Source organism: Crinia signifera, chromosome 1 (genome assembly GCF_055691185.1).
Source record: "Crinia signifera chromosome 1, ASM5569118v1, whole genome shotgun sequence".
NCBI classification, from domain to species: Eukaryota; Metazoa; Chordata; class Amphibia; order Anura; family Myobatrachidae; genus Crinia; species Crinia signifera.
Genome location: NC_139217.1, coordinates 394,106,001 through 394,132,179, shown reverse-complemented (window position 1 = coordinate 394,132,179; position 26,179 = coordinate 394,106,001). Strand labels below are relative to the sequence as shown.

The 26,179-nt window shown below is 41.2% G+C and overlaps 1 protein-coding gene across 2 annotated transcripts in view; it reads left to right on the top strand.

Annotated features, from left to right (window-relative positions):
• The window catches only part of DMXL1 (Dmx like 1), a 124,662-nt gene that overhangs the window by 61,599 nt on the left and 36,884 nt on the right, over positions 1-26,179 (top strand). For both annotated transcript variants that reach the window (XM_083151607.1, XM_083151608.1), the window contains exons 13-24: positions 206-327; positions 2,193-2,282; positions 2,372-2,477; positions 6,254-6,373; positions 11,615-11,839; positions 12,434-14,122; positions 15,390-15,500; positions 19,272-19,441; positions 21,368-21,465; positions 22,054-22,219; positions 22,759-23,011; positions 24,550-25,613. In XM_083151607.1, coding sequence (XP_083007733.1) covers positions 206-327; positions 2,193-2,282; positions 2,372-2,477; positions 6,254-6,373; positions 11,615-11,839; positions 12,434-14,122; positions 15,390-15,500; positions 19,272-19,441; positions 21,368-21,465; positions 22,054-22,219; positions 22,759-23,011; positions 24,550-25,613 — 4,214 coding nt within the window. The remainder of the gene's footprint in view (positions 1-205; positions 328-2,192; positions 2,283-2,371; positions 2,478-6,253; positions 6,374-11,614; positions 11,840-12,433; positions 14,123-15,389; positions 15,501-19,271; positions 19,442-21,367; positions 21,466-22,053; positions 22,220-22,758; positions 23,012-24,549; positions 25,614-26,179) is intronic.

Below are 26,179 nucleotides of genomic sequence, written 5' to 3'. Positions count from 1 at the left end.
ATTTACTTACTTTTGGAAAAAATAGAATAGCAGTGTTTGTCACCTAAAAAGAATACATTTGATGCATGTATTTTAAAGTAACTTGTAAATCCGTTGGGCTTCATTAAAATGATTCCAATAATGTGAAACTGCAGTTTGTTGCATTTGTCATGAGCCCTGTTAGCTAACGAAAATGTTTCCATTTCTCTAAATGTCTGTATTTTAGGTGCGTACTGCAATTCGCCAAGTGCATGTTTTGTTGCCAGTGACGGGCAGAATTTAAGATTATATCAAGCAGTGATTGAGGCTAAAAAACTGCTTTGTGAGCTGTCCAACCCAGATATATCCGTAAGCACTCTCTATTTTTTTTCTAAGGCACAGTGCCTAAAGCTTTCATATTCTGTATTTTATCTATTTATTAACAGTTTCTTTTATAGAGCAGCAAATTCCGTCGCGCTTTACAAACCATAATATATCAAACTGGGTATTTATGGACCATTAAAGGTAGAAGGGCCCTGCTTGCAAGCTTACAATCTGTAGGGAAATAGGCAGTGATACACTAGGATACGTGTTCTCTATTGCATATAGTCCACCAGAATGCAAAGGCTCTATGGTGGGCTGTATGATACAGTAATCTTGGCAAGGGCTCAGGAGGATATGTGTGGACTGTACAGTGCGGATATGATTGCGTAGGAGAGGCTTATGAAGATTATGTGACTGGTTCAGGTATATGATAGGCTTGCCTGAAGAGGTGAGATTTCAGTAAATGCTTGAAAGAAAGAAAGATACCAGGAGAGAGAGAGATTACAGATTTTAGTTAAGATTGGGATGAGCATAGGAGATGGAACTTTACTTATTTGTGAGGGTAAAGGATCAAAAGGAGAGGTAGTAGAGCAGGAGGAAGAGGAAAAATGCAGCTACTTCCTCTTCATTTGTGGGATCAAATGAATTGAATGTGCCAGAGGACTTGGGTGGTGTATTGAGCAAATCACTGACTGAGGAGGAGCATACCATTTCATCTCGGATCTTGTAAATTTTGTGCATGAAGTAGGAAGCAAGATCTTGTGCACGGATAGTAGCTGGTGGCTCGGATGAGGGAGGGTTGAGAAGTGATTTAAATGTTTTAAAGAAGACGTTTGGTGTTAGAAGCTTGAGCAGAGATGATTTTAAAATATTTGTATGACATTTTCCAGGGCAATGCAATAGGACTGGTAGATAGTCTTATATGTGAGGTAGTCCATTGGACTGTGAGATTTACGCCATTTTAGTTCAACTTTCCGCAAGATATTTTGTAGGCAACCATGTATAGGACACATGTATGAGGATACGTCTATGTTTTTTCATAAAACAACTATTATTGTTATTATTACATTTTATGTATAAGGTGGCACAAGTGTTTTGCAGTGCCGTACATATGGCACATATTACAAAAATACAGGGCGCACAGAACTAAACATAACCGTAACTGAAAAACAAAATACAGCTGAGATTTAGTACAGCAAGTAGTTTTCTGCATAGTACTAGGAGGAGTTAAGGGGCATACAAACGTAGAGATCTGTGCTAAGCAATTTTGCTGGTGTCAAGATCTCCCAGTCGTAAGTACTGTAAAGATGAATGAATACAAGTGTGAAGAGATTCGGTTATAGACGCTGAGGAAGAGAGAGCTGTAACTGTAGTGGGAGAGGACTGTGAGAACATGAGGGAAGAGGACCCTTACAGTCTAGAGCAGTGGTTCTCAACCTTGGTCCTTAAGACCCCCCAACAGTTCATGTTTTCAAGGTCTCCACACAGAATCACAAGTGAAGTAATTAGCCCCACCTGTGGATCTTTTAAAATGAGTGCACCTGCAGGGTGACCTGGGAAACGTGAACTGTTAAGGGATCCTGAGAACCACTGGTCTAGAGGGACTAGACCAGACCATATAGCATATACTGTATATCAAATTGGTGGTGGTAGTATTACATTACGTTATATGGTAACCAGTGATGTCACATGCAGCAGACAAGCATTCTGTTGACATTTTGCACCATAATACCAACACTATAATGCCAATTTTATAAAGAAACCAAATGATTACATCTACACCTATTGCCAGTCTGTGTGTTTTTTTTTGCTTACATTTAGTACAGTATTTGTTTCATAATGTTATGTGTTTAGAATAAAACCTTTCTATTGTCTCATGCATTGATGCAAGTGTTTATATTAATTTTCAGAAATATGTTGGGAAAGTTTTTAACATAATTAGTCAGCAATCCACTGCTAGACCGGGATGCATTATAGAGCTAGACGCCATTACAAACCTGGTAAGTGTTCCTAGTCTAATATTAGCGTCACCTTCTGACCTGTTGCACACATTCAGTTTATTTTATTTCCCATCTGTTTTTGTGTTTAGCATGGTAGAAATACACAATTGTTACACGTATTTCAAGAAGATTTCATAATGGAAAACCTAAGAAAAAATGGAACTTCTGGAATTAGTGGGAATCTGTCCAATTCTGGTAACCGTATGACTTTTCTTCTTGTTTTTTACTTTCTTGTTATGGTTTAGTAACCATGTGAGGGCTGATGCCTGATGGCCACTGTCCTCTGAAAGCAGTCTTTAATCATCCAAATAAAGCAACTATTGAGAAGGAAGCTTTTTTGTAAACACCTGACGTCTTTCAAAGAAGAACATCGGGAGGAGTCCAGAAAGGGTCATAATAAAGAGCAATAACTTACACGGTGTTCCTCTTTGTAGTTCATTTTTAATGGGTATTGACACATCCTGAACTAGTATTCTCCTGTTCACGTGATTAACAGAAAGACTTTAGGATAGTGTTAAGGTGACCATACACGTTACAATTATTGTATACAATATTGGGTACTCTTTACCTAGAACGGCGCCCATCGCGACCATCGAATGCACTAAAAAACGGGTGCGATGCGATGGCCGCGATTTCCCATAGGGATCAATGTTAAAAGTCAGATTGGACGCGATTTTAGTGTTAAATGCCTCAATGCCCGCGATTTTTCCATAGGAAACAATGTTAAATGGGCACAGAGCCCTAATAGTCCCCCTGAAGTCTGAAATGGCCCCCCACAATTTTTAACGGCACCCCACGATCAACGTCAACCCGAAGCGTGGCGAGCGGCGGCGGTACGCGTCCTCCGACCTTTTCATACCCCCACTATCCACGTCGGCGTGGAGTTGAGAATAGAATAGTGTGGCGAGCGCAGCGAGCCACCGAGCCCGAAGCGTGGCGAGCGGACGCGGATACCTTCACAGGTAAACGCGTCCCCTCGTGGGCTTCACAGGTGTCCGCGTCGCCACGGACACCTGTGAAGCCCGCGAGGGGACGCGTATAACTGTGAAGGTATCCGCGTCCCCTCGCGGGCTCGCTGCGCTCGCCACGCTTCGGGTTCACGTTGATCGTGGGGTGGCGTTAAAAATTGTGGGGGCCATTTAAGACTTCAGGGGGACTATTAGGGCTCTGTGGCCCATTTAACATTGTTTCCTATGTAAAAATCGCGGGCATTGAGGCATTTAACACTAAAATCGCGTCCAATCTGACTTTTAACATTGATCCCTATGGGAAAATCGCGGGCATCACGTCGCACCCGTTTTTAATGTACCCGCGATTTTTTACCCCCGACGCCCGCGATGCTAATCGCGGGCGCCGTTCTAGGTAAAGAGTACCCAATATTGTATACAATATCGCATCTCGGTTTTGCGATGAGATCTAGTACAAAAAGTATGTGCTGCACATACGTTTTGTAAATAAGGAGGCATGCAGTATTATAGAACATCTCACACGTTCTGTCAAGATAGAGTTAATTGTGCTTGTGCAAAATAAACAAAATGTCAGGTTTATCTGAAGCCACTCCTGCAATCCTCCCAGTAAACTTTTATGTAAATACATCACTCCCTTAACAAGTATTATAAATATAATAACCCATATGTCGTGAGTAGGTTGTTTTTATACTTCATGTAAACTGTGCAGGTTTATTAAAAAAGGTAAAGTATTGTTGAATTTTATGCAGTGCCAGCGTATCTTTTTGTGCTTTATTATTGGTATTTATTGAGTGTATTTCTTTAAAGAGGCAAACTAGCCAGTCTTATATAATGTACAGGTAATCTTGAAAAAAATGTTTCCCTCCCACTGATTTTACTAAAGTTTTCAAATAAACAGGATCATCAGAAGAGACAATCAAAAAATGTTTAGTAATGTTGAATGAGTAGTTCCCCTTTCAGGTTTGCAATGGTATTAGGGTGGTGAATCCTGGGATCAAGATCAGCTGGATCTCGGGATTTGGCCCTAAAAACACCAAGATTTTAATCCCGGGATTAGAGTTTATAATCCCGGGATTCCGTGATTGCCCCACGCATGTGCAAATCTAATGCCAGGCAGTGCTGTGAGACCACCCCAGACGCTGCCTGGCTGCTTCTCATCCTGGCACGCTGCTGTGCGCAGTGTCGCTAGACATCACGCAACAGTCTGGCACCCGACCTCCTCACTTCTGCCCGGCATCTGACCTCTTCACAGCCACCCGGGTACTGGTGTAGTAGTTTGGGGGGGGGGGGGAGGGGTATTAAAGTTTGTCATTATATTGACAAACTCAATCCCGGGGTTAGGCATTTTTCAAACCGATTTCCAGGATTGGCATCCCTAATTGGTATTACTAGAGCTTGCTGGCGGTGGTTGTTTTGACTGTTACAAGGATAGTGCCAAGGTTTCTCTTGTTCAGTTTCTGCCTTTAAGCTTTTGCACGGATTTAATTCATTAGGTCAACAGTGAAAAGGTCGACATGCACAAGGCTGATGTGGAAAAATAATTGACACAAGCAAAAGTTCAACAATTAAATAGTTGACACATGAAAAGGTCAAGTTAAGGGTTTGGGGTGCCAATTTTTAATCTAATAGCACATTGTCCCCATGTTAGTGTACCGTGTCCCCTTGCTTTGCTCGCCATCTTTCGGATACACTTTACTGTTCCCAATCATAGAACTTGTAGATGGTAAAGTAAGAAAAAGTTTAAACACTGGAGAAATAAATGATGAAAGCTCCCATGTTGACCATACGATGTCTACTATTCTCATTTATTTTCACCATTGACCTAATGTATGATGACCAGTAGTGATCATCCTATTGACTGTTTACTTTTACTGTCAGTAGCCTTTTGCATACAGCATTAATGGCAGTCTGAATAGTGCTCTAGTGCCATGCCATTCATTTTAATCTTTATAATTTGACATCACCTAGGAACTCTGTTATCCAAGAAGCCAGACAACCGTAGCATCACGGGTAACCTGAATGGGCTTTATTGTAATTGCTGTATTAAGTTGAAATCCACTTGAGTATGATTCCTTTAGTGCGTCAAGTAATTACTGATTACTTTTGCAGCTCTCTAATGGTAATTTGTGGCTGGGGAAGAGGGGATTGTAACTGTTCAAATAAAATAAGTCTGCCATATAGCTAATGTAGAGTTAATGTTCACCCTATATGTGACTTGTGTCTGCATTTTTCTTTAGGTTGCACAAAGTGTGTAGAAACAAAGGTTAAGTAGAAAGTCTATCCTTCTCTTTTATCTTTTCTTATGTTCAAAACCCGCTTGCTTATAAAATGAAAAGATAAAATCCTTCCGATATATCAGTGGTTCTCAATCTCTCTCCTCAGGACCCCACACAATTTTTCAGGTCAACCGGCAGGTACACAGGTGCACTCATTACTCACTGACATATTTTAAAAGAACCACAGCTGGAGCTAATTACTTCACTTGCGATTCTGTGAGGAGACCTGCAAAACATGCACTGTGTGGGGTCCTCAGGACAGAGTTTGAGAACCGGTGCAATATATATAAAAAATCTGTGTATTGTGGGGAATAAATGAAATTATGCTGTAAATAACTAAAGGGAGCAAAGTATAAAACGGGGCTTTGTTGTTGAGGTTCAAATCAAAGGGTTAATATCATCGGTAATTGTCAGTGGTTTGGAGAACCGCACCAAATAAGCCCAAACAAAAGCTTTATTGTTTTTACATTTATTTTTAGGGATGTAAAAAAATGATGAAAGAGCAGAACAGGACATGTGACGTGTTGTACTATGGGAAGAATGAGCATGTGATAAGCACTTGGAACACAGTTATTTTAATCCTTTCGTTTAAGCCTGCTTGATGATTCCATCTCTATTGTTAATTAACTATTAAAGACCTTAAAATATTATACAACAACCATTTTCCTTGCTTCACCACAGAAACTGTGGTGTAGAATTAAAAATCTTTTTTTTTTTTCTCTCTTAGAAAACTCCGAGAATGGTTTTTCTGAAAAATTCTATTTGGTGGTGATTGACTCCACCAAAGAAAAGCGTTCTGCCTTGCACATGTGGAAATTACATCTGAAATCAATTCCGGTTTCTGTTGGTAGGTTGCTTTGTATATTAATTTGTGCTGCATACTTTATTAGTTCCAGATAAAGTGACTGGGTAGTGACTGAGCCAGAAGCCCCTCACATATATAGATGCATAGCTGTTAGAATAACTGGTGCAGTGTAGAGACACTGTATATATTTACTGGGCAATAACTGGTGCAGTGTAGAGACACTGTATATATTTACTGGGCAATAACTGGTGCAGTGTAGAGACACTGATGAATTTAAGAGCAATATATATTTACTGGGCAATAACTGGTGCAGTGTAGGAACAATGATGAAGTCCAGAGCAAATATACAGTAATGCAGACGTAATGAGATGATAGCAGTATTGGAATACAGACAGCCGTGTACAAGGCACATACCAAAAGCTGTGTCACCGATGGTGAAAAACATCGATTATGTAATCACTGATGGTGAGGTGGTGGTTATCGATGATGAGGCACGATGGTGCAGGAGTATAGATGATGGAGCACCTATGGTTATAAGAACCAATGCGGAACACCGATGGAGCAGGAGTATCGATGGAGGAACACCGATGGAGCCAGGAAGCTGCATGCTGTAGAAGACACAGGACCTGGAAGTCCTCTAGAACAGGGACCACAGTTTAGAGACAGACAGATCACCATACAGGTAACACAATCATATCTGATCAGTAGCACTGGCAACTGGCCTTACTTACCCAGCATCCTTATATCAGCTAGTGGAAGCTGATTGGCTGGGTAATTAGCCAGACTGGGGATCTTCACAGGATTGTCTGAAACTGGACATGTGGCAAGGAAAGACATGGATGCGCCAATGTCTGTGAAAGACGAGAAGGCTGTTTGGCACATGGTTTAAGGCCTATGGCAATGGCAATGGCGGTGCTGTGCAAGCTGCCGGAGACTGGAGCTGAGCATTAGACGTTAAAGGCAGAGAGTGATGCATTGCCACTGAGACAGAGGCGCCGGGAGACTGCTGGACATGGGCACTGCAAACTCATATATATTTGTCTTCATTTTTCAATTTGGGGGACAGCACAGTATGGATCATTTGAACACCATTAAGTTCACAAGGTTTATCGGGACCCTGCCTGTGCCATGCTATACACCTAGTTTTCCCCTGCTTCCACTAGTGGCATACATTGCAGTGCAATCTAGATGTTTGCCCAGTTATATATAATTTTTTGGGGGCCCAAATGAAGGCATCAACACGAATCAGGACTAATATGACTGAATTATACTGGTGGTCCTAAGCAGATGATGCGTTTATAGTTTAAATAGTTGCTATGTTTCCAGCAGCCTTCTTCTTGTGCTTCAGCTTATAGACTCTTTATTTTGCGTTTTTATCATATATATATATATATATATATATATATATATATATATATATATATATATATATATATATATATATATATATATATATATATATATATATATATATATATATACACGCACACACATACATGCAGGCCCATGCTCGATTACTCTAGTGATATCACTCAGGTCCATGAATTGGGGGGTAATCTTGAGAGATCTTGGTTACATATATATATATATACAGTTGTGTTTAAAATTATTCAACCCCCAATGCTGTAAAGGGGTTTAGGGACTATAGTGTACATTTGGAATTGTATTCAGAATGAAATCCTACAAGGACGTTTTAAAGAACCAAATGCAACTAAACTGACATCAATTGTTTATATAACACAGTAGTAAATGTGTATTTTGTGGTTTCTTCATTGCCACAATTATTCAACCCCTTAAAGACTACCACTCTGAAGAAGAGAGGTTAATTCTGGTGTTTTCAATCAGGTATTGAAAACACCTGTGGATGTCACCGAGCACCAATCAAGCATAATAAGCACCAATTAGGCAGCTTTAAAATGACTGTGATACTCAGCTCCTTCTAGACATTTACTGGTGTGGTTACAAACATGGTGAAGTCAAGAGAATGGTCCAGGAAGACAAGAGAAGAGGTGATTTGTCTTCACAGGAAGGGCAATGGCTATAAGAAGATTGCAAAGAAGTTAAACATACCAAGAGACACCATAGGAAGCATCATTCGCAAATTCAAGGCAAAGGGCACTATTGAAATGCTACCTGGTCGTGGAAGAAAGAAGATCCTGACTTCGACTGCTGTGCGCTACCTGAAGCGTAGAGTGGATAAAAGTCCCCGTGTGACTGCTGAGGAACTGAAAAAAGATTTGTCAGATGTGGGTATAGAAGTTTCAGCTCAGACAATAAGGCGCACACTGCGTAATGAAGGTCTCCATGCCAGAACCCCCAGGCGCACCCCCTTGCTGTCTCCCAAGAATAAGAAGAGTCGACTGCAGTATGCCAAAAGTCATGTGGGCAAACCACAAAAGTTGTGGGATAGTGTTCTGTGGACTGATGAAACAAAATTAGAACTGTTTGGGCCCATGGATCAACGCTATGTTTGGAGGAGGAAGAACAAGGCATATGACGAAAAGAACACCTTGCCTACTGTGAAGCATGGCGGAGGGTCAATTATGCTTTGGGGCTGTTTTGCTTCTGCAGGTACAGGGAAGCTTCAGCGTGTACAAGGTACCATGAATTCTCTTCAGTACCAGGAGATATTGGATGAAAATGTGATGCAGTCCGTCACACACCTGAGGCTTGGGAGACGTTGGACCTTTCAACAGGACAATGATCCCAAGCATACCTCCAAGTCCACTAGAGCATGGTTGCAGAGGAAAGGCTGGAACATTTTGGAGTGGCCATCGCAGTCACCAGACTTAAATCCGATTGAGAACCTCTGGTGGGACTTAAAGAAAGCAGTTGCAGTGCGCAAGCCTAAGAATTTGACTGAACTGGAGGCTTTTGCCCATGAAGAATGGGCGAAGATACCCGTAGATCGCTGCAAGACACTTGTGTCAAGCTATGCTTCACGTTTAAAAGCGGTTATAACTGTAAAAGGATGTTGTACTAAGTACTAAGATTGAATGTCACTTGGGGGTTGAATAAAAACTAATAATGATGTGAGCACAGAAAAGACATTTGTGGTTATTTCATTATAAACTTAAGTTTATATTTCTCTGACCTACAAGTGCCTCTTTCATGTAAATGTAAGCAAGATGACTGAATGATCAAAATCAATGTCAAACTGGCCAAAACATTCAATTTCAGTGGGGGTTGAATAATTTTGAAGACAACTGTATATATTATGGAAAGCCCCCAATCAAATCGTCAAGGCTTCTCTGAGAATTGGAGCTCCCTATTACTATATCAAGGTGCTTGGTACAGCACCCTAAAAATTACCATAAGCCAGAAAGCTAGAGCAGCACACCAGTGAATTTTTTTCACTGAAAATCTAATTCACCCTATTCAATGTTCACCGAAAGCGAACAGTGAATGCTGGCCAGTTCTCCATTTCATGCTCGCTGCAATTCGCTGGTGTATTTCAATGGGGTTTCACTGGGATTCGCTGAGAGTGTATTCATTGCTAGGATGGCGAACTGCTTTCTCCCTGATTTTTGCCATGAATTCACCATTTTGCATTCGACATCTTTTTAAGGTGAACTGAAAAGTGATCTTCTGTGAAGGGGCATGCTATTTTTATTCATGTGCTTGAAGCACATTAATATACATTTAATAAAAAAAAAATGTAACAATTTTTTTTGTTTTTACACTTTCACCAGCAGGGGACCGGGAGCCGCTCATTAGATATTCATATATTCAATTCACTCTGGTCCCGGCTTGTTACGAGCGAGACCAGAGGAGCAGCTTACTACCCTGGCCCCATGCCCCTCCCGGGGGACAGCCTCTGCTGCATGTGCCCCGGGAGGCCTCCCCCACATATTCTGGGGCAGGCAGGGAGGCTTACATCTCCCTGCCTGCCTCTGTCCCCCGGCTCCCTGCGGCATTTGCCACAGGGGTTAAAATTCACCAGCAGCGAGCCCCTGCTGCATTAAATAGGGTGATTGTGAATGTGCAGCGAATCTTAAACAGGATTCGCTGCACATGGAGAAATATATAATTGAATACTCCCCATAGTGTAATTCCGATACTAACATAATTGAATAATCTTATAATTACTTTGTATAATTGACTTGTGATTAAGTCCCGTACAAAGACCAGAGTTTCATTGGAAATTGTACCACAGGAGATCCCCCGCACACATACATAATTAGAGAACGGATTATACACATTTGCATATGTGTTAACATATTTTGCCCATTGTTACTGGTTATTGCATATTTTACCTAAAATCTAGTGATGGTGCATATTTTTCCAAAGGGTGGTACTTCACGTATTAGGCCCTGCTCCCTTTTCACCTGTGAATTGCAGCACTGCTTTGCCCTGCTGCTGCTGTTCAGGTAGTGGTAGAGTTTGCAGGCCGGGCCAATATGTGCGCAGTGTGGGGGACTTTGGACGTATGCTACGTCTGACACTGCTCTAGGCTGCCAATCCATTTTACTAAATGTCAGTCGGGCTGATGCCATCACGAAGCTCCTGAACCTTTGCCTGCCCCTGGCCTGGGAATTTACGCCAAGAGAGAGACTTCTGCAGCAGAGGAGGCGGGTGGAAGGGTTGTGACATAACGTGGCAAGGAGGAAACGCTGGGTCACAGTGAGTATGCCGCGCAGGGAGGAACTGCACCGCCCTCACACACTATGCTGACATTTAATCCATCGGCACTGTAGATGAGGGTCCGTGTAGTTGATGCCAGAAGAGCCTAGGACGCTTCAGTCTGCTATAGCAGCCAGGAAGAAAAAAAAACAATAAATGATAAACTAGTACCCAAATTCAAATACTGCCCTGCTATTTCAGTGGATGTGGAACGGTCCTTTTCCACTTTTAAAATATTTTGAGTGAAAGACACAATCTTACTACTGAACATTTAGAACAGTACCTGATTTTGTTTACGTTTTCAAGAGTAACAAAATGTTAAATAATTGTTAATTATCAATATGTTATTCTACTGGTTACTAATTTTATGCTGATTTTTAAATAAATAAGTTAAAAAAAAATGTTTTCTTATTTAATGTAGCATATTTTAAGTATTTTTCATGCATATTTTAAGTATTTTTCATGCATACTTGCACGCATAGTTCAAGTTAATCTTTGTCTCTATACATAATATATAGTCCATTCCATATATTCTATGTATTTGTGTGTATGCTTTTGTTTAAAAGGTACCCCCCTTTTCTCCTTTTCTCCTTTAAAAACAATAGAAGCTGTGATAAATTCTGTAGACACCATAACATAATGTGCGTATTTGTTTTATAGAGGAACAATCCGTCTCTGAAGTGTCTGAAAATGTCCCACCAAAAGAAGATTCATTTGGCTCTCTTTCTGGCGATAAGGTGCAGTCTCCACTTACACAAAGATACCAGACCTGTAAAGCAAATCTTCAGAGTACTAGCAAAATGACTCTTTCATCAGAGCATGTGTATAGCCAAGAGCTGAGTTTGCCTGATGGCGTGGAAGTGATTAGCGTGAAACCCTCTGCAGGTAATACATTGATATTGTTTCAATTCAAGTCCAATGTGAAGTAAATCAGGTCCTTGAATTTGTGAGTTTTGTAGAAATTGACATATAGGGGGGTATGCAATGTGCCGCCGCTATTTCAGACATGGGAAATGGCGCCGACTCACTAGTGAAGCGGGATCACGCCAGAATGGGCCCGACTTTAGAAGTGGTCAGGCCCGTTCTGCCCATACGGCCATGGATTTATGCTATCCCGGCTGCAGATCGCCAAACCACAGCCGCTTTTTGTGGCCACACCCCCTTTCCGGCTGTGGTTTGTGGTTCAGACCGCAAACGGGCCAGGATCATGGCTGTCTACAGGGATCGACAGCCGTGATCCCAGATTGCATACCCCACTTAATCCATCCTTGAAAATGCCCATAATGTTATTAAAAATGTGTTCTTTAACTTGTAGAAAAATATCAATCACCGTTATTTGTTTTGCGCCCATAAGTAACAAAATGTCCCTTATTTTTAAGTTTAGAAAAGCTTATTCATTAATATGAATTATTTTCTGTTTTTTTTTATGGTTTACCTTTTTTTATTGTTTCTTAATCATTATTTCTTCCTTTTATTTAGGTCATCTCAGTTCTTCTTCAATATATCCTGTATGTAATGCTCCTTATCTACTAGCAACCTCTTGCTCTGATGGCAAAGTGAGGTTCTGGCGATGCAGAGTGGACTCTGAACTTTCATCTCCTGACCCAGAAAACAATGTCACATATACTTGGGAAGAATGGCCTTTGCTAATTGAAGATGGGTTCCAAAATGGAGCTGTAAGTGTCCCCGGCAGGCCAATTGAAGTGAGCTGTGCTCATACAAACTGCCTGGCAGTAGCATTCAAGCCAGCACCAACTAAAACTAGTTCATCTCAAGAATTCTTGATGGATGTTAGTATCTTTGAATGTGAATCCACTGGTGGCTCTTGTTGGATTCTAGAACAGACCATTCATTTGGATGAATTACGTGCAGTGTTGGAGACGGGAATCAGTATTGACAACAATCTTGTAGCTTATAATAAAAATGATGCATTTTTATCTGCCAATAAGCAGTTCCAGCCAAGCACAAAAAACTTAGTTAGTTTGGATTGGATGTCAAGAGAAGATGGATCACATTTGTTAACTATAGGCATCGGTTCAAAACTTCTCATGTACGGCCAGGTGGCAAGAAAAGTTCAAGAACACTCCTGTAAAGAGGAATTTGCTTTGCAACTCTGGGATACTGCCAAAAACACATCACAGCCCAGATTTGTACTGCTGAGATGTGTGGATTTAGTGTCTTCTGTGGAAGGGTCTCTTCCTTTACCAGTGTCTTTGTCTTGGGTTAGGGATGGGATACTTGTGGTTGGAATGGATTGTGAAATGCATGTCTATTCCCAGTGGCAGCCTTACTCTAAGCAGGATTCAGCTAGCACAGACTCCTACAGTGGCAGCACCCCATCTATAACAAATTTAGTTAAACAAAGCCAGTCTGTTGCCTCCGGTCTCAATCCACCAAAGAAAACCATCACTAGATCAATGACTAGCTTAGCACAAAAACTTATGGGAAAGAAAACCGCTTTTGACCTCCCAGTGGAGATGGAAGACTCTGGGCTCTTTGAAGCCGCTCACGCTTTATTTCCAACTTTACCTCAGTATCACCCTTTGCAGCTTCTAGGCTTAATGGATCTAGGTAAAGTTCGCAGGGCAAAGGCTATTCTATCCCATCTAGTAAAATGTATTGCAGGGGAAGTTGTTGCAATTAACGACAATGAACCTAATCATGAGCGCAGGCTTCGCTCGCTTTCAATCAGCGCCAGTGGAAGCACTTCACGAGACCCCAAAACATTCAGCAAACTTGAGAGTGCGGATTATACAGAAATTGATTCTGTCCCTCCCTTACCACTATATGCCCTTCTTGCTGCAGATGAGGATACCGCATTTACCGCTTCAGTGGAGAAACCCAGCAATCACAACAATTCCAACAAACTGAATGACCACAATGGAAATGCGGAAAATTATGATGAACTTTTCCAAGTTCCCACTATTAGCTCTGAGGAACTTACAACCTTAGAATCTGAAGAGGATAGTAAGAAACCCCAAGTGATTGATTTGTCTCAGTACAGCCACACCTACTTTGGCCCTGAGCATTCCAAGGTTCTGTCTAGACACTTACTCCATTCTAGCTTACCTGGATTGACACGTATTGAGCAGATGTCTCTGATGGCTCTAGCAGATACAATCGCCACAACCAGTACAGATATTGGCGAGAGCAGAGACCGAAGCCAAGGTAATATGACTGTGTCTGTTTTATGTCTTTACATTTGAAATATTTCGGAAAGCACCTCTGTGGATATAAATACTCAATCAATTCGTATAATCTATTTGATAAGGCATATCATTATCTATTGGCTGCTGTATTTCTGGTATTGTGCTTTATCACTTTTCCAAACTGACTCTAGAGATCACGGGGATGAATCGGGTCCAGTCGCAGTTTATGTAAGAACGCAATGTACAGGACCCAAACTGCGTCACTGAATATAGTAAGGCCAGTTGGGGGACGGGGCGTTGGCAGCGATGGCCCCAGTTTCACAAAACGGAGACAATGTTGCCCAAGTTTGGTGGACGTGCCGAGTACAGGGTCTATGTCTTTCTATAGAGATTTCCTGTCTCCATTGACAGAGCTGCAGTGTGTGTGTGTGTGTGTGTTCATGTGTTCCTCAGTCAGCCTATAGTGTTGCAGGTGATCCAATGCTGCATCCAGACAGAACAGAAACACGCACAGGTGTCTGCAGATACCACCAGCTGCATTATTATATGTTAACATTACTGTTTCTTCCTAGTAATGTTATTTCCACCCACATATAAATCACCCTATATGTGCAAAATATTTTTTTTTTTATTGTTTTTAATTATCCTTTATTAAGGGGCAATTTCAGCCCCAATTTTAAGCAATTTGAGCATGGATCGCTACATGAATGTCCCCCCAGCGATGGGGATGCATGGGGCCGTAGGGTGGTGAGGTTTTGCCTATAAGCATAGGCAAAAACCTGCTGAGCAGCGATCGCTCAGCTCACATCGCGGATGTACCACATGTTTGCCATGATGTGTGCTGAGCGATATTGCGTAACCAAAACACAATGCACTGTCGGCTCCCATCACCCTGTGTGTACAGGTTTTAAGGAGCATACACATGGGGCGAGTTCTTCCCCATATCTAAGCACTGTAAGCCCCCAGTGTTTGTGATGTGTGGTACCGTGTGTCAATGTCGCCCACAGGGAAAGACACTGCTTGCACGGTCTTTCCTGATAAGATTGTGGGGTTTTGCTTTTAAGTAAAGGCAAAACCCAGCTGAGCACATATCGCTTAGCACAGATCACAGGTGCTGAGCGATCTTGCTTAAGCAAAATGTCAGCACCAGTCGCACCGTGTGTATAGGGTTTTAGAACCCATGTTTTTCTTGTTCAATTTGTTGAAATCTTGGTTAACATAAAAAAAAAAATTTGTTTATTAAAATAACATGTAACAACAATATGTTCAACTTTTTTTCCTAATAGGTGGTGAGACCCTTGATGAGTGTGGACTGAAATATTTTTTGGCTGTTCGACTTCATACGTTCCTTACTACTTCACTTCCACCAGCTTATAGAGTTCATCTTTCCCTTCAAGGTAACTGAGTTGTTCCTCCTCTGAAACCATGAACCAGTTTATCAGCATTGAAATGCTCAAATATCTTTTCTACGTTTGATGCCAGTATTCTCCGTAATTTCTCCAAACTGTAGCTCTTTAAGTAGTAAAACTGATTCTGATGTATCCTCATACAACTCGCCTCAATAGGCCTTCTAATACGCCAGGTCCTAGGCAACTGCTAGCAATGGGTTTCTTTTTTCATCTTTTTACCTGATGTGACTAGGCTGCAGCAGAAGACTGAAAAAAATCAACCTAGGTTGATTAGGAGCGCTTCTCACCAGCTGTTTCCTCAATAACTAAGCAGCTGTTGAAAAGGGAGTAGTCAGCTCCCTCACAAAAATATACAGAAGAAAAACAAGAAAGTAGCGCTGTATATTGAACCAATTAATAACAAGTGAATCGAATTACTAAAAATTATAACAAATTTAATGGCACAAAGTATACATTTAATCCGGATATATGGATAAAAGCAGCAATGTAAAATAGGGTTAAGACCAAAAATATAATGAGTGGAATTTTAGCACATCATATGACCTGCACTGGAACGGGTATGAGTCCTTGGTGGAAAAGTCCTTGGGTGAACCAATGGGTTTTGGAAGCCGCTGGAGGTTTGAGAGTCCTTTTTGAATTAGGGCAAAGTGTACCCACACATGGAGAAACCTTGACGATGTTTGCGGTGGAAATGTGTCCCAATGTGGTAGGTTCTCCCAGGTTTTGGAACTCAGGTCCAGAGAATTAAGCAGGTAGCAGGGTCCAATGGGCAAGGTTGAAGAATAAAATTCCACACAGCACCTACGCGTTTCGCTAACCCCTGTCAGCTTTATCAAGGTGTCCTTCATTAGTGCTTAGAACAAGTTGGACCAGTTTGCCCTTGAAATACCCCCGGCAGCTCCTCGGGAGGCTGCTTACGATTTGGCACTTGATGCGCCAAATTATATACACAATAAATCGCATGCATATCCCTGGGGAGCTGGCAGAGGTGGGGGGCGGGCAGTGGGGTCCGTGTGGCCCAGATGCCACTGCCCGCCCCCCACCACCAGCTGGCCGGAGAAGGAGGTCCCAGAACAGGTGGTCGGACAGCCAGCACGGAACCACACATTGGATCTGAGTGTACTGTTTTGCACATGAAATTATTCTTTGAACAGTCCCCGGAATTATTAAGGCTACGTAATCATTTTGGGAACTTTTAAGGTGGTTTCTTCATTAAGACCATTTGGTACAATACAATGGAGTTAAATTTATAAATAAGTTTACACTCTCTTTCTACAAAGGTTTGGGGAGTGCAACCCTTCTCACAGGTAGTGATGCATATGTTGCCATACACCTCTTCCACTTAATAGCACTATGGGTGGCCAAACCTGTCCTCAAGAATTACCAGCATTAAATGTTTTTTAGGCAACATGTGTATCTATAGTAGGAATGAATGCAGCTTGTTTGAAAATATGACATTAATGACTACAGCTGTGCACCAGCTAGGTGATTTGGAAACCATGAACCGTTGGTAGATCTCAAAGACCTGTTTAGCCACCCCTGCTCCATGGAATTTCAACAAGGCTTTTGGCTTTTTGAAGCACTTTCCTTTCAAACCATTCAATACTGTGGAGTTCAGTTTCCTTACTTGATTGGCCTGTAGTTTTGCACTGCGGTTTGCAACAGTTTTTGAGAGGTTCTTTCTGAAAGGACAGCTTTAAGATGTCCTCATGGTGGGCCTTCACCCTAAAATGATTATTCATTAAGTTATTTGCTTATAGTCAATGGGCACACTAGAGTGTGTTCCTTGTGTGCTTTTTGTGTTTCTCATGCATTTTCCTTTCTTTCTTTGGCCACCTGGCTTTTATTTGTTTCCAGGCTCCCTGCACCATTGCCCCAAAATGGACTAAGGGAAAATTATTTATAATAGCAAAAACTAGCTAAAAACTAGCTACGATTAGTTGTTTTACAAGTGAGTTTAGGGTCATATAAAATATTTGATTGTCTTCTCCAACTGTGTAAATGATTTCAGCCCACCAGGGCCATATAATTAACTCAGGGAATGAATCCCATTGTGCCCCCAGGTCGTTTCCATCTGTAATGCTTTCTCAGTTCTTTCAGCAAGTTATAGTTCACAATAGGATGGTCAAAATCTATATAGAAGAATCAAACTATCTTATTGGTTTCATGCCATATTTTAAGGGCCTGTATTAACCAAAGATGAGATGTTCACAGAGATCCAACCTTTTAGTAGACTGTTTAAGGGAGTACTACTCGCCTCCTTGGGCGACTAGTATCCTAACTAAATCACTGCCGAGGTCTACAGTCACCCAGTCTCTTACAGTATGTGCATTAACTGCCCATATAAATAATACAGTCTTCAGTTGGGGATAGCAACACTACTCTGACCTTTAATGTATTCATTTGAATTTTAGCCCATTTATTGTTCCAGATTAATAAAGGGATTAAACTGTTGGTTTTATTAAAAATAGACATCGGAAAATATATTGGTGACTGTTGCAAAATATATAGAAATTAGAGTAACGCAATCATTTTTATCAAATTAATGTGACCCCTAACAGTAATAATTTACTCCAAGATTTAAATTTGATGCTTAGGTAAACTAATAACGGCTGCACATTCAATTGCATAAACTCATTCGGCTCTCTCGAGATCCAAATCCCAAGATATTTGAATGACTCAACCCATATTACTGGAAGTGCCATTAGACGGGAGGACCCCGATTTAGATTTTAATGAGAGAATACTTGATTTATTGATAGTCACACCAAACTCAGAGTAAATAACATGTATTTTTATTATATTCGATACATTAAGGGCAGATTTTGCATAATCAAATAAGAAAATCAGCAGATCATCTGCATACAGAACAGCCAGGTTATTGATTTGCATTGCTTTTAAACCCAACAATTTCCAGATGAGATCTTATGGCACATGCCAAAGGCTCAATTGCCAAAGAGAACATACTCGGCGACAAGGGTCAGCCTTTCCTTGTCCCTCTAAATAGAATGAAGACAGAAGAGGTCCAACCATCGATTGATATTATAGCCATTGGATTAAAGTAAAGCAGCTTCACCCATTTTATATAGTTTGTCCCAACCCCGAATTACCTCCCAAAGATACAACCATTCTACAGCATCAAATGCATTGATCGCATCTAATGACATTATTGCTACTTCATTTACTTTTTTCTGTGATATCTTTTAATGTCTAAAAACCTTTTCAAGTTTATAGAAGTTGATTTACCAGGCAAAATCCCAGTCTGATTGGAGTGGAAATTTTTTGCTGTATGTTTATTCAACCTTGTTAACATCATTGCCAATATTTTAGCCTCTGATGGTATTAACGATATTGGTCTGTATGCTTCTGAGTCCGTAGGGTCTTTACCCCGTTTCAGCAAAATAACTATTTTTGCCTCCTGCATAGAGTAGGGACATACACCTGTCTTGTAACAAGATGAGAACCGCTCTAATAATAGTGGGGCAAAGAACTCTACGTATTTTCTGTATATATCAATTGGAATCCCATATAGTCATGGGGCCTCCCCCCCTCCTTACTGAAATCATTCCTAAATGCTGTGCCTATATCTGCTGTGTTATACAGCTTCTTCCCTTCCTTGTCAAATAATTTAGCTATGTGTGTAGGTTTATCTACATGGGCCAGGTACTAAATAGCTGCCAGATCTGTATATATAATTTTTTTTTCTTTTTTTTAATCTTGATGTATTTTATTTGTTTGTTTTACTCTCTATCTCTCCCAGGATTGTCTACTAGTCATTTTGCATGGGCCTTTCATTCAGTGGCAGAGGAAGAGTTGCTTGCCACACTTCCTGCTATGCAGAAAGGAGACCCTACCTGGGCAGAGCTGAGAGCTATGGGAGTGGGATGGTGGGTGCGAAATGTAAACAGTTTACGAAGATGCATTGAAAAGGTATGTGGTGTGCCGTACTTGTATTCAATATGAGGGTAATAAAATATTTGGTTACTATATTGTAGGGGGGTATTTGGTGTTTTTTTTTTTTTTTGTCGTTGAGATGCATTTTTTTATTTTTTTTTGTAATGTAGACCAGATTTTTGTGGTTATGTATTTATTGTATTTAAATTCTGGTTTCTAAGGTTTTTTGATACCTATATGTCCTCATGCACCTATGACACCTTGTGAGACGCATGGCATGATTGAGTCGCTCTGAGAGGTGTAGCCTACAGTCTTTTTATTTCAATTTAGTATTTTATTTGCATTGCCCAGTGCAGCTGTATTTTCTGGGAATCTCAGTTGCTGTTTGGCACAACTGAAGCCATAGTGTAGGAGTACACATCTGTGTGCCAGGGGCCTTGTGCTTGGATAGGAAAGCCTTAGGGCAGTGGTTCCCAAACTGTGTGCTGTGGCACCCTGGTGTGCCTCGGGATACATGCAGGTTGGTGGTCCAGGACCTACGCAAATTGTTTATGGTCATTGTAATAGGCAAAACCTGTGCTGGTGACTGCCAGTCATAGACTATGTGTGTGAACAGAAGTGAATCCTGTCCCTGCGCACATAATTAAACCTAAGGATGATATATAAACACAATTCACATAACTTAAAATTGTTTTCTAAAGTTCTCCGTAAGAGACTATTATCGTAAGGGTGCAGTAAAAAAAATTCTGATACTCCAGGGTGCAGTGATTGAAAAAGGTTTGCCTTAGGGAGTAAACCACCCCAACAATGCCACAGAATATTCAATTGTGTTTATTTGTCAGATAATTTAAACAGTTAGGCTGAGGCCACACATAGTATTGCACTGGGTCCTGCTAGGCAGGGCCACAGCCACATGATCACAACGCAGCATGCTGCTGTAGCACCAGATGGTAAGATGACCGGATCTAAAAGCAAACACATTTCACATAGTGCGACGGTGCTGAACTGTTCCCCTTGAGGTCTGGTCAGCGGTGGAGGACCTTGGGTTGTTGATCCTTGGGTTGTTGATCCTTGTCTGGGTCGCTCTCATTGGCAGTGGTCCGGGTCCCCATTGGCAGCGGGTTGAGAGAGTAAAAAAATTATCATTTAAAATTTGCTGCCGCCAGCCAATTGCTGCTCTCCATGTCATTGAACCACCCCCTTGAGCTGGCTATATTAGCCACCACGAGATGGAGAAGGCAGTCCGAAAGCAGTGGAGAAGCTGAGAAGAGCTCATGAAGACACCAAAGTCCATGCAAAAGGATTTAAAGGCCGCCGCCCCCGGTGAAGGCAGAGATAAATAAAATATTTTAAAAACTAGTGGTGCTTTTATTGTAATATTTCCTTTACAGGTGGGCTATAGGTTCCAGAGGGCCTTTAATGCCCCCATGCTGGTACCTGTGGTTCTCCCTATTACCAGCCTGTGTAGCAGGCTGGTACAAACCTGTAGTCCTGCTGTAAAGGACAATGAGGCAAGTTTATTAAGCTCGGAGAAGTGATAAATTCCAATTGTAAAACGCAACGGAATATGCTGCACTATATAAGAAACTGTAAATAAATAAAGTGTCTGTTTTTTATCACCGGCCAATCAGCTCCTAACTGAAGTTACTGGCTTGGTTTGAAAAATGACAGGTAGGAGCTGATTGACTGGTGATAAAAACCAGACACTTTATCACTTCACCGAGCTTAATAAATCTATCCGAATATAACTTTGGAAACCAGCTATCAACTCCACACCCATCACCCAGGTGTGTGGGGGATAGCTTTAGAACAGGCCTGGGGTTCCCTAAGTAAAAGATGATTACCCAAATGAACCAGCAACAAAATTTGTTGCGCTATATAAGAAACGAAATAAAAATAAATAAAAGAAAATGCAAGTTCTATAACTTACTGAGGAAGTACATTTTTGGTGGTTGTTTTCAGGTTGCAAAGGCAGCTTTCCAGCGTAATAATGACCCTTTAGATGCGGCTATTTTCTACCTGGCTATGAAGAAGAAAGCAGTGATATGGGGATTATATAGGTGAGAAACATTGTTATTTTATGTACTGTTTTAGGTGCTGAGAATATTTGTTTAATATACAATCTATTGATTTTCAGTTATGCTAATCTATTCTGATGAGAAATGTAGTTCAGCATAGATTTTCTAGTATTTGTTATGTGAAAGTGTGTAATTCTAAAGGCTTACTAATTCCATAATATTAATTAGCGTTTACGTAAAAAAAAAAAAAAAATCTTCTTATTATGTCCCATTTGTATTGTGCGGTACAGTATGGCACTATTTTGCGAACTAGGGTTCCATTAAAATATTTCCCTCTTTGGATCTTGCCATTTACCTGTTTCGTTGTGCGCACAGCTTAAGTAAATAACTCCAGTCAAATCATTTTTGTGCATGAGACCAATTGTTAGTAGAGCATTGTAGTATAGTGCAATGCTCCCTCTAGCTCAGCGAAGTACATTTCCATACAATTCATTTCTGTAAACGGTCCTGATGCTTGGATTTAAATGTTTAGCACATATATGTGTCATTTACTGTAATTTCTCATTTGTTCTGCAGATGGTATTGTAATCACAAGTATCTATACTTTTTTATTTCTATATAATATTCTAGGTCTCAGAGAGATGCAAAAATGACTCAGTTTTTTGGGAACAACTTCAGTGAAGACAGATGGAGGAAAGCCGCTATGAAGAATGCATTCTCCCTGCTCGGCAAACAGCGCTTTGAGCACTCTGCAGCTTTCTTCCTCCTTGCTGGATCCTTGAAGGACGCTGTGGAGGTTTGAAGAGCTTATGAATCACATGAAATAAGGAATACATTCATACTTTACTATCCAGGGTCTTTTGACATATGCTGCTGATTTATATTTATAATATGAATGTTATGGTGTGTACACACGGTGAGATGTGCCGTGCGGTGCGTTCCCCGATGCGATCGCACGGCATGCATGCGATGGCATACAATTTTGACTATATAGTGCAGATCTGCACTGTATAGTCAAGGCAGCCAAGACTTTCTGCCGTGCGATACAGGAGCGCGCGTCGGGATCGCATGCAGATCGCAAGGGTTAAAACCCGTGCGATACCGATGCAATACTGACTATATAGTCAGAATCGCAAGGTTATTGTACCCGTGTGTACACACCATTAGACTGGTAAAATGGTGTTTTTCATTACTTTCTCATCCATGCTTGGAGCGGGGAGAGACTGACATACTATTGGGTAGTATATATAAAAACAGTCCTAAGCTCTCAGAATTAAGTGGAAGAGATTTTATGGTGAAATAAAGTTTATCTAATGTCTACAATTGTCTTTGCAGGTTTGTCTTGAAAAATTACATGACATTCAACTTGCTCTGGTGATATCCAGACTGTATGAATCTGAATTTGAAAAGTCTTCAGCTTATAAATCTATTTTGCAAAAGAGAGTGCTAGGGATAGAGGCACCCGGCAAAGATCCCACTCTGTCCTCTATGCACCCGGACCCTTTTGTGCGAAGCATGACTTACTGGATCCTGGAGGATTACAGGCGAGCCCTGGAAACGCTGCTGAAGCAGCTGGTCAGAGAAGAAGGTAATTACTTGTTGTTTTGTTTATGTGTTCGCTAAATATGTTAATAACATTTTCTATAGTTCTTCATGACAGTAAATGGTGATAAATGTTTGCAGGAAATCATACAGCAATACGAAAAAGGAAATGGTCACCCGTATTTTCAAAATAAATGCTCTTTCACTACTGAATTGAGGCCACTTCCTCATCTGTTTTCAGCACTTTTGTAGTGTTTGTGGCATTACGCTGGAGACAGATCAAATATGTATTAACCCTTTGAGTGCCAAGGTTGTATTGACATGTGCAGAATATCCACTAATAATGCCAGGGCCAAAGTTAAGGTATATGAATCACTTTATTTATTGCCGGCAAATGATCCAAAGTCAATTAATTGAAGGTTTAGTTAAATATTGCGCACAAAAACAAAAAGTCACAGTGAGCGAGGCTGGCATTTTTAGCAGATATTTTGCACATCTCTCACAGCAACGTTGGCACTCAACAAACACACACATTAGACAACCTGAGCATATGTGGCCTGATTATATAGATACAGTATATGCAGTGTTGTAGCTTGAACTTTAGGATTGGTCCATATCCAAGGCGGCAAACAGTGTGTGATTGACGTAAGAGGATGAGTGTAGTATGTAGTAAGGGTTCTACACTAGGTAACAGTTGATAATTGACTTTCTAGGAGGTTGAGGTTTGAGCCCTTGTAAAGGAGTAGCAGTCGCTGCATACTTTTAGTGAGTGGGGGAGAGTTACGGATACTGAGTGCAGAATCTTACATGCATATGTGAAAATCATTTGTATAGTAAAGTTACAATTCACATACACGTCTTATATCTGAGGTTTCTGACAGTAGCCATGTTTATCTATAACCAGTGAGCAGATGGTGATTTCATACCTGTAATTAATATAGTGTATTTTTATCAGTCACTTAAACACCTTGGGTAATGTCACTTATAACATCTATTGATTAGTAAATACATTTTTTGTGTGCAAACATGGGCACACACTTGATGATGGCAGCCACCTGAAGGTACTTTATTATACTATTCCTAAAAATTTTCTGACAAAGACAACAACTGGGTACACTGAACCAAAGGCGTAACTCTAGGAGGCAATGGAGTCATCTGCCGCCGGGCACCTGCTCCTAAGGGGGCACCTCTCCTCCCCAGCAAGTTGGAATCAGAATTAAGTCATCAATATTACTTCTGTGGCTGACTCCCCCTCTTAGCAGGACCATAGACGTCACACTCACTATTTTAAACATAATATACATACATACATACATACATACATACATACATACACTTGCATACATATATTTAAATAAGGTGCTGTGTGTGTGTGGGGGGGGGGGGGGTGCACCGCACTGCACCACACCAATATTTATATTTCCTCCGGGCAACTGGGACGAACTTACGCCACTGCATTGAACAATCAGAAAGCAATGATGTCACTAAGTAGCCCAGTATATTTTTGGTTTTTGAATAAGGGATATTGAACCTGTGCTGTTGTTTTTTTGTTAATGCTGTGTGACATTGTTGTTTGTGAAACAGATGATAGCTGGAATTTGTCCTCAAGTTGTGATCCATCAGTCTTCAATTTCTACAATTTTCTACGAACACACCCTATGATATTGAGACGGCATTTTGGGGCTTCTGAGTCCTCGTCTGTGAAGATGCATCTATCTGTTGAAAATGCTTTAGCTGACAAAATTAACCTCGGTGAAAGGAGGCTATTCTTTACCACTGCACACGCTCATTTAAAAGCTGGATGTCCAATGTTGGCACTTGAAGTATTATCAAAAATGCCCAAGGTAGTAAAACGGTCAAAACCATTAATTCGGACTTCAAGTTTCATGGATACAAGCAAGGTGTCCACACCGTTGTCTCCCTTGATGGAAGAGAAGAAAGACTTGGCCTCTAATTTTGATTGGGCAAGCCCTGTGGTCAACGGTGTATCTGACTTGTCATCAGAGAAGCAGTCCAACTCTGTCCTTTCATTTGACTTTAGCCAGCCCTCAATGGTAATTGATGATGACCCTTTGGAATTAACATGGGATAGTGATCCAGATGAATCAGAAGAATCTGGTTTATCAATGAAGGATTTACAGCCCTCACACAGTGCAGAAAGTGTTCTGCCTGGAGCAACCACATACTCTGAATCTACAAGCATTGATGAAAATGATGTTCTGAGTCCCTCTGAAGATGTGATTGCTGCACAGTTAAAATTTAGAGCATGTCTAAAGATTCTCACTGGGGAACTACGGACATTATCCACTGGTTATGAAGTTGATGGTGGCAAACTGAGATATCAGCTGTATAACTGGTTGGAAAGAGCAGTTCTCGCTCTTCAAAAGATTTGTGATTACAATGCTAATATGGAAGAATTGAACTCTGTTGCCACTGATGAAGATTCTTATGAAGACAGTTCAGCTAACTCCTATGACCAAGCGAATACAAAGCAGAGAAATGAACTCCTTCAGAGAAGGCAATGGCTGCTAAAATTCCAGTCGCTGCTGAGAATGTTCCTCAGTTTCTGTGTTCTACATGGGTCTCATGGTGGCGGCTTGGCCTCTGTGCGAATGGAGTTAATATTACTTCTGCAGGAATCCCAGCAGGTATTTTTTTTTGTTATTTCTTATGTGATCTTCAAATATGACCTCATACACTCTTGCTGCAGTCATGTCAAAGATCCATTGTCCTCACTGGTCCCATGACACTTTTGTGCCGAGCATCTTGCTTACGCTAGTGTGTGTCTTCATTGCATTGGTTTTTATACAGAACTGCTTCTTGATGTTTCATCTAATTGCAATTAAGATTCACATTCAAGCTGAAGGCACTTCCCCATTTGGCGCCCCTCACACCGAGTGATGCATTGAGGCTATGTGTATGAGGACACATTTTTACCATTATTTAACTTGCACCAGTATACAGATGGAGCCCTTCTCATTCAGGCAGGGGCTGATTCGCCAACCGCCGGAAGGGGATGCGCGCGCACAAGACACAAAGCCATCCCCTTCAACCGGAGCTCCACCGGGGTCCCCGCTACATTGTCGCCGTACCCCACCTTCCCCCCTAACCTTGCCCGTCTCCCTGAAGTGGGAAAGCGCATGCGTGTGGGACGCTTGCGGGTCAGTCAGATGTCTGGTGGTCTGGCGAGCCCCAGCACTGAATGAGCCGCGCT